This window comes from Xenopus tropicalis, chromosome 4 (genome assembly GCF_000004195.4).
Source record: "Xenopus tropicalis strain Nigerian chromosome 4, UCB_Xtro_10.0, whole genome shotgun sequence".
Taxonomy (NCBI): Eukaryota; Metazoa; Chordata; class Amphibia; order Anura; family Pipidae; genus Xenopus; species Xenopus tropicalis.
In genome coordinates, this window is record NC_030680.2 from 10,947,348 (window position 1) to 10,956,621 (window position 9,274).

At 50.6% G+C, this 9,274-nt stretch overlaps 1 protein-coding gene across 1 annotated transcript; it reads right to left on the bottom strand.

Annotated features, from left to right (window-relative positions):
* Window positions 1-440: 440 nt before the first annotated feature.
* Window positions 441-7,275, bottom strand: fjx1 (four-jointed box kinase 1). Its single transcript, XM_012962094.3, has one exon. It carries the CDS (start codon window positions 5,797-5,799, stop codon window positions 4,639-4,641), a length of 1,161 nt encoding a protein of 386 aa, XP_012817548.1. The 5' UTR covers window positions 5,800-7,275; the 3' UTR covers window positions 441-4,638.
* Between the last annotated feature and the right edge of the window lie 1,999 nt (window positions 7,276-9,274).

Consider the following 9,274-nt stretch of genomic DNA (forward strand, 5'->3'; position numbering starts at 1 on the left):
TTCCCTATTCTTCTAACTACAACTACTGCTCTTCTGGGGGTGGGGGGGGACTAAATCTATGCATGGTTTAGGTCAGAGACCTATGGCCAGATATTGGCCTATGTATGGCTAAGTCTTATGACCCATAGGAAGATTGGTATCAGCTACCTGTCACCAAACGTTGGCCTCTTTCCCCATACGCAGGCACTGATCCAAGTCTCTACTCCCACTTTGCTGCCCCATTTTAGGCTCATAATCCACCCATGGCCAACATTTGGCCAACCAGCCCTTCAGCAATAACCCAGCGAGGCAGAGAATTGCAGCTGCGACAGCAGATTTCCCACGAGGCGGCGGTGGCCGGGGGCAGCCAGGCGAGGGCCTTGGCGTCACCATCGGAGCGGATATGAAATCCGCCATCTCTCGTGTTCATTCCAGGAAGGAGACAGATAACAGAGACTTCATTTGTATTCAAATTTCACAGAGTTTATTCCGGGTCTCACAGCACATTCTCCGCACATTCCAGATAAACCGACCCAGATAAGTTCTTTTTTGTACATAAACGCGGGTAGAAAATGTCGGGACGCAATAAAAGTGCAAATTGGCTTTCAGTGTAAGTATGTGTCGAGCCGCCGACGCTAGTTCCCCCATATTTAATAAAAGGCACTAAGTTTGCCCAGGACCAGTAACCCATAGCAACCAATAACATGGTTGCTTTTAAACAGGTGACCAGTAAATGCTACCTGCTGATTGCTATAGGTTACTGCACCTGGGCAAACTTAGTGCCTTTTATTACATAACCCCATATATCTCCATATTAATCTCACTGCCAGCTCGGCCTACATGCCACTTCTACCCCATGGCTGATATTACGTTATGGATACAGGACATTTGGGGCCCTTACAGGTTGACAAGTGTTGGTTGGGCAAGTTCAGTATATACTGAAAATATCTAAGCTGTTAGGTAATTGGTCATATTTAACAGTGGATCTGCTGCCTCCTGGGGCCCTAGTAAAGTGCCACCTAAAGCCAAAATGGCGCTGGTTCCACTAAAGCCAGGGCACGGGGTGATTCCTGTTGGTACATGGGTTCCCCCTAAACTCCAAAACCGTACAGGCTAGTTAGTTGGCTCCTGATACAATTGCCCCTATTAATGGGGACCTAAGATTGTAAGCTCTGCTGGGCAAGGACTGATGGGTAAGCTCTGTACGGTGCTGGGGGATATGTCGGTGCTATATAGCTAAGGGCTAATAATAATATTATATACCCGGTGTGCGGAGTAGATGATGGTAAGGGGTTAATAAGAGTCACGGTGCAGCTCTAAAGCCTCGGGCAGGGAGGCTAATGCTTTCCATGCACCTTCCCATAGAGATTAGCCCCCTGACAAGCCGGTGACAGAGCTCTCTGCGCCACATACGGCTCCCTGACCGCAGCAGACTCCATAAATCACCCCAGTAACCTGCTCCGCATAGAGATGAATGATGTCTCTGTACTCAGCGAGCCTGTGCCAGCCCCCGGGGTCAGTGGCACTAACAGCTGTTAATGGGCACACAGCTATTTATTAGGTCTATACCAGCCCAGGCTGGCCATGGGGGGGGGGGGGGGAAGCTGCTGGCACTTTCCCTTGTTTTATAAGAAAACTTTCAGACAGTTACATTGTTACAGCTTCTGTGTAACAGCCCCGGGGAAGGCTTTGTGAGTGCACATATCACTTCCTATAGTGCACAGATTACCAGTGGCTGCATAAGGAAAATTGTTCCCCCACAATTACCAGCAACAAGGGCTCCCTGGCAGGCTGCCCATGTCCAGATCCTGCATGGCTAGCAATCAATTTAGACTCATGCTGCAGACTGAAGTGATTTATATGCAGCCATGCAGAATGCATTTAATATAATTGCTAACTAGCCATGCAGGATGTAGATTCCATATGTGGCTGATAGTAAAGGGAACCCTATTAATGTGACGGGGGGGCCCAAAGAGACACAAAAATGTGAATTTGGGTGTTTCATGGATGGGTTATGGAATAATCAGGCATGGCTGGGTGGATTAGGGTTGTGGCATAACTAAACAGAACTGCCCCCCCTGCAAAATAAAATGCTTTGGGGTGGTCTGACTCACAACCTGAGGCATGCCAATTACTCCCTCCCCTATTTAAAGGGTCTGGGGAGGGGAAACCATACAGCTGACAGTTGGGGGTCTTGCCTTCTGCCCCTCCCTGTGACACAGTTACATCACTATATGCCCTATTAAGGGGTTAAGGAGGAAACTCAAAAAAAACAAACATTTCTAGAATGTAAAAGTAGCTCTCATTGTTTCCTGTGGGCAGTGTGGCTTTCTCCATAGGAAACAATGATAACAAATTTACCCAACAACACTTGGGAATTCCCAGGATGATGTTGAAGGCAGGACCCCCACAGCCTGTCGGCATAGCGATGGGAGCAAAAATCCAGTTCCTATTGTGCTCGGCTCCACAACTCTCTGACACAACCTGTCGCCACCGTGTAGCAGTAAGCGATCCAGTGTTTTCTACCTATCTGCACATAATCTTGCCCTGCGGATAAAGGGGAAGTAAACATTTATAATACCCCCCCCCCATTATAAAGGCAAGCTGAGTGTGATTGAAATCACAGTTGTTGAACTGCAACTCTCGGAACTGACAGATGCAGCCTCTGGCTACTGGGGGGATTACAGCACCAGGACCTGAAGGGTTAAAGGGAAAGTTTGTTCTTGCCCTTTAAAGATGCCTGCCCTTGTGCCGCAGAGATCTGGAATGTCAATAACTTGTACACTGCGCTGCAGCCTGCGTCTGTCCATCAACCGACGTCCCCCAGGGGCCCGGAGTACCGACGCCATCACTTTATTATTATCTGTCACAGCATTTGTGTATTGGGCAGGGTGGGCATTAGGGTAGGGCAGAAAGGGTACTTGCCCTTGGCACTAAAGAGTGGGGGGGGGGGGGAATGTACAGTACTAGGGACATATATTATACTATATATCAATTTAATAAGATAGTTTCAGTATATAGTGGATGTTAAACCTACAATGCTCCAGCTATTGGTGAACTGCAGCGCTGAGGATGCTGGGAGTTGCAGTTCAACAGCAGCTACATAGCCTGGAACCTGAGAGGCTCAAACTCCAGCCCTGGACAAAGAAGGAGCAATGGGAGCTTTAAAAGATTTCCCTATCTAACACATATATTAATATCAATATCATGCTACATTTTACTTCCCCTTGGAAAGTACCATTTGCACTAACGGGGCTTTTTGGTCCTGAGGCAATCTGCTTATTGCCTATAAAACTACGCAGCCGGAGTACCGGCGCCGTCATATTGGTCCCTAGGTTTTTATACAGGAGCATTATGGTAGGTTTACTGCTCTGGCTGTTATAGAACTACAGCTCCCATAATCCCCTGCTGCAATAAATGAGATGGCAAGGCAATGCTGTGCTACAGCAGCTTATGGGGAGACAAGGGAATGGGTGGAGGGTCAGAAGGCCCCCTGGGCTGCCCAGTTTCTGGATATTATTATTATTATTAACATTTACTTATAAAGCGCCAACATATTCCGCAGCGCTGTACAATAAGTGGATGATAAAGCAAACCCCCTACCCCTTACACCTGTCTGTCCAATTGCACTCGCTACTGGGCCCTTTCCTGAATAATATGGAACATCTGAAGCCCAATATGCCCCCTAGAGCAGGCGATAGAGGGAGGGATTGGTTAAACGATTTAAAGGGGAACTTACCTATAGATCAAATAATTATATGTTGCAGGTGGAAAAGTTCTAAGCAACTGGATTTGCCTTTATCCTTGGGGTGCATGAAAAAATGTAAAGGTTTTAAAAATGCAATATAGATGAGGACTAATTGTTTGTCTTATTATGTCTTAGGTTAGCTTCCCCTTTAAAACAAATAACAACACTAGAGGCCACTGAGCAGCCATTGGGCTGTTGTTTATCAGCAGAAATAAGTTGGCACCTCTGCTCTCCCAAGAGGTTCTGGGGCAGCTGCGCCCTTTTTTAATTTGCAAGTGGCACGTTATTTGGCACAGTTCTACCCTATCTTGCCCAGTTGTACCAGTCCCCGAGTTAATTGACCCCTCTCCCATATTTGTTGTGGTTGGACCTGTAATTATATTATTTAGCTAATACCCCCCCAGCCCAAGGGAGTGTGGGAAAAGGACAGGGCTAATTGCACAGGAAGTGGGAGTAATGTTGTGTATGAAATGCTGGTCTTTGATGTGGGCATGCCCTGGCGAACACCCTGCATAGCTTTGCCTTTAACTCAGATCATTATCAAATGGCTGTCAGTGATTGGTCGGACTTCATCCAGCTCCATGACCCCTGAAACCCTTCCTGAATGGTTGCCAGTGATTGGACACACGTCATCCAATTCCAGGACCCTTAATACCCCTCTTACACAAAATACCATCAGTGTCTGCCCAGCTGTAATACCCTAGTCTGGGCAACATACCAGCCAGGGGCCCTTGTATCCTCTCTGTACTAACTACTCCCATCTTAACACCATTCCCCTATAGCACAGTGAGCAGCATTTAGGCAACTCTGCCCTACAACCCACACAAATGTCTCAGTAACCCAGCATTATCCACATGGGCTTGGCACTGGCTACCTCTGGTTTTTAAAGGGTAAGTCGCACACTCTCCCATTCAGCTGTACTTGTCCTGACAGCTTAGCATGTGTTTATACTCATGTCCCACCCTGCCCTGTAGAGTCTGAGCCTGGGCCTCAGAGAGGAGACCGAGTTCCGCGGCCAGCGGCTCCTCCTGTAGGTAAAGCGCTTGCAGCTCCTGCGCAAAGTTCCGCGCCAGATACATTTCGCGCACTTTGCGCACCACACTCCGGCGGAACACGCACACGGTGCCCAGCAGCTGCTCGTTGTATTTGTCCCAGGTACCCAATAGCCTGTAACCATGAGCAAAGCCAGCCTCGTTGTCCAGCAGTACCAGGGCCCCATCCGGGGTGCGGTGTAGGTTGTTGGTACCGCGTAGCATAATGTGCGGGTCCCATTGAAGACTGAACAGATTGCTCACTAGCCGGTCAAAGTTGGCAGTCAAATAGTCAAACAAAATGAGGTCTGCCCATTGCGCCAACTCCAGCATGGTGGCACCGCCCTTGCCGAGCTCTGTGCGCAGGGGGCGGAGCTTTCCATCCTGGGCGCGTAAAGCCATAGGGGGCAATACTGAGCTTAGATTGTGCAGCCAGGGGGTGAAGCTCACCAGGGCTCCTTGGGTCCACCCTGTGGCCGCTAGTTCTGTTTGTACAGGAGCCCACTGAGGGCTGCCCACCCGTGAGAGCACACAGGGTGGGACCCCCCGGAGCCCCAGTAGGCGGGACAGGTAGTAGGACAGTAGTTCCCCCTGGATCTGTTCGGGGTTGATCCCGTAGCGCACACACACCCGACTCCCGTCGGACAGGGTCGCCATACGGTTAGTGCTCCTTCCGCAGCCTCTCTCTAAAGCCACGACACCCGCGGAGCGAGCAGTCTCCTTCCACCGCTCCGCAGCCTCCAGCGGGAACCCCATGGGCAGGGCTTGCTCCAGCGCCGGGGGCCAGAAGATACCCTGCTCCAGGGGGGAGTCAGCGGGGGCCCTTGTGCTCTTATCTGTAGGTTTATATCCAGTAGTAAGGGGAGGGGAACCCGCAGAATGGAAAGTGGCCCCTACTGTGGGGGGAGTCCTTACAGAGCGGGGGAATCGATGAGGAGGGTCCTTGGGGTGCTCAATGGGGTGGGGTTCCCTCCGGCTCAGTAACATGCCCCCCACTAGGAGGAGGAAGCCGGAAAGGATCAGGGTTAGCGCAGCCCTCATTGTGTCTGAGCGCTGGCACCTAAATACCCCCCTATTGTGGGGGCAACTCCCTGCCCAGGCGTGCCCCTTTGTTATCCATCTGTTTCCCTGGGGGAGGGCTGTTACTGTGTGTGATCCATAGCCGTATATACCCCTCTGCGGGGTAGGAAGTGCTGGGCAGAGCAGTTCTTTTGTTTCATATACCTCTCCCAGGGGTATAACAGGTAATCACTGGGTTTGGCTTTCTTTGTGTGTCATATACCCCTCCCTGGGGTAAGTACTCCTCTGGTATGGCTTTCTTTGTGTGTCATATACCCCTCCCTGGGGTAAGTACTCCTCTGGTATCGCAGCTTTGGGTGTTATATACCCCTCCCTGGGGTAAGTACTCCTCTGGTATGGCAGCTTTGGGTGTTATATACCCCTCCCTGGGGTAAGTACTCCTCTGGTATCGCAGCCTTTGGGTGTTATATACCCCTCCTTGGTGTAAGTACTCCTCTGGTATCGCAGCCTTTGGGTGTTATATACCCCTCCTTGGTGTAAATACTCCTCTGGTATGGCAGCCTTTGGGTGTTACATACCCCGCCCTGGGGTAAGTACTCCTCTGGTATCACAGCCTTTGGGTGTTATATACCCCACCCTGGGGTAAGTACTCCTCTGGTATCACAGCCTTTGGGTGTTATATACCCCACCCTGGGGTAAGTACTCCTCTGGTATCGCAGCCTTTGGGTGTTATATACCCCACCCTGGGGTAAGTACTCCTCTGGTATCGCAGCCTTTGGGTGTTATATACCCCACCCTGGGGTAAGTACTCCTCTGGTATCACAGCCTTTGGGTGTTATATACCCCACCCTGGGGTAAGTACTCCTCTGGTATCGCAGCCTTTGGGTGTTATATACCCCTCCCTGGGGAAGATAAGTGGTTACTGAATGTCATTTGCCCCATTAAAGTCTTGGGAGCGTCAGTCTTGGTATCTCCCTACCTGGGGTAGATAAGACTTGGCAGTGGCATCTAAATATACCCCAGCCCGGAGCAGATAATCCTTAGAAGACAAGCGTCCCATACATCCCAAAGTGGGGTTAATAATCCTTAGAAGTGACTCTCTCCGTATCTAATATGCCCCAGACTGGGGCAGCCAATACTTGAAACAGCAGCCTTGTTACCCCAGATTCCCCATCCTGGGGGGCAGATAAATCCTTCAGACAATGATGGGATCTCATATAACCCCCAGCCTGGGGTAAATAATCCTTAGAAAGGCAGTTCTGCACTATGCCGGGGATCCTTAGGATGGAGCTTTGTAGTCCGGTTGCCCCTGCCGGGGATGGAAGCCTTTGTTGTACCCCACCCTGGGGTGATGCTGAGGGGGCTCTGCCTGTCAATCCCCCCCAGTCCCAGTGCGTCCCTCCGTGAGTCGGGGCCGGACTCAGAGCGCAATGCCCTTTCTCTCCCGGCTCCCCTGCCTCCCTGAGCCGCTGTGCGGGGCTGAGCAGTGCATCCTCGGTATGGAGCTCCTTCCCACACCCCCCCCCCCCGAGCCCCCCAGCACCCCGACCCCGCCCCTTAAAGGGACAGTACAACTACACGTGGTTGGCCCTCAGTCTGGGGCAAATCTTTTGTCACTTACTGTAATAATGGAACTTCATCTCCGACACTCCAGGGGGTGTGGGGGGCATCGTTAACCCCTACCCTGCCAGGAAGAGGGGGGCACAAACATCAGGGCATAGATAAACCCTTTCAGTCTGGCAGTGCAAGGGTTATTCTGTTTGTTTCCACTAAATATAGAATGAATAATATTAATAATACTTATGATGATGTGCAATTAGGAGCAGGGCAGCCAAAGGCCTAGGGATTATACACCTGCCCTGTTACCCCCCATGGTGGGTATTTTCAGCTATAGGTATATACAGTGCCTGATTATGGGAGAGGGACTGATTTATGCAGATATATCCCCCCCCCTCCCCTGCTGCAGGAAAGGGTTAATGAGAGGTTATTCTTTGCACATCACTCTCCCTCCCAATCAACCCACCCCCCTTTCTTCTTTATTTCCCTATAAGGACCCTGGATTTGTTTGGGGGAGCCGAGCACATGGAAGCAACGGAGGACAGGAGCGCCCCCTGCTGCCCCCCAAGGGGAACTGCAGCTCAAGCAGGTCAGGGAAATGTCATTTACTGTATCATTTTAGTAGCACACTCACACTCACACTCACATGTATTATAACACCCAATTTATTCTTTGGTAGCACTCCCACCTGGATGGAGATCCTGTGTCCCACAGAGCTTACACTCTATGGTACCTGCTATCATTTATTGGTAACATTGTTCTGTAACTCTCTACAGTACAGACATGAGAGGCATTCTCTCCATGTGAGCATGCAATCTAATACAGAGGTGTTTTATCCGCAGCCCTCCTGCTGTTAATGAAATGGGTCGGTGTTGCGGGCACCATATACCCTATTGGCACAGTTTTCATATAGTGACAACTGGGGGAAGTGGGTAGAAAGGGCATCAGCCCAGGCTTCCTGCCCCTTGGCATAGGAAATGTAGCTAAAAGCTCAGCCAATCAGGATGGGGGCGCTTTATGGCTGTCCCAGAACTTTATGGGTACCTGCAGTCTGTGACTGGGAGTGCTGTTTTGTAGTTCAGCCCAGGCTGGCTCATTCATTGGCTGCTGGGCAGTGCTGGGAGTTGTAGTACAGATAACCAGATCTCCTATTGCACATTCCTTTATTATTTCCCTATTAGGAGCCATTAGGAGAGCTATTAGGAGAGCAAGAGCTCCCCCTTCTGCCCACAGGTAGGAACTGCAGCTTGTGTGGGGCAGGGAGATATGTGCTTGGGTCGGGTTTAATCAGCGCAATCACAGGGCATCTGTAGGGGTATATTTATAAAGCAGTGCCGGATACGGGGATGAACAATATCTGTACATTCCTACTCCCTGTATAGATCTGCCTATTACTCCCAGCCAATCCCTCATTCCTGTATCATGCCCAGGGTACCGGTGGCAGTGCCAATTAGATTCGGCTGTGTTATTCCCTATGGGCAGGGGCTGCTGAGTTCCTCTCGTTAATTTATCAGTTTTACCCATCCGGATATATAAATAGCTGCAGTGTGTGATCTCCCTGAATGAGGTGTTGCGGCGCTGCTGCTGCGCTTCTTCTCTTTTTAATTCCCAGCCAACCAATCCAGAAACTCAGGGGCACCGCAACTGCCAGTCTAAGCTTGGCAAAGGGATTGGGGCACCGCAACTGCCCGTCTAAGCTTGGCAAAGGGATCCGGGCACCACAACTGCCCGTCTAAGCTTGGCAAATGGATCTGGGCACTGCAACTGCCAGTCTAAGCTTGGCAAAGGGATCGGGGCACCGCAACTGCCAGTCTAAGCTTGGCAAAGGGATTGGGGCATCGCAACTGCCAGTCTAAGCTTGGCAAAGGGATCTGGGCACCGCAACTGCCAGTATAAGGTTGGCAAAGGGATCTGGGCACCGCAACTGCCAGTCTAAACT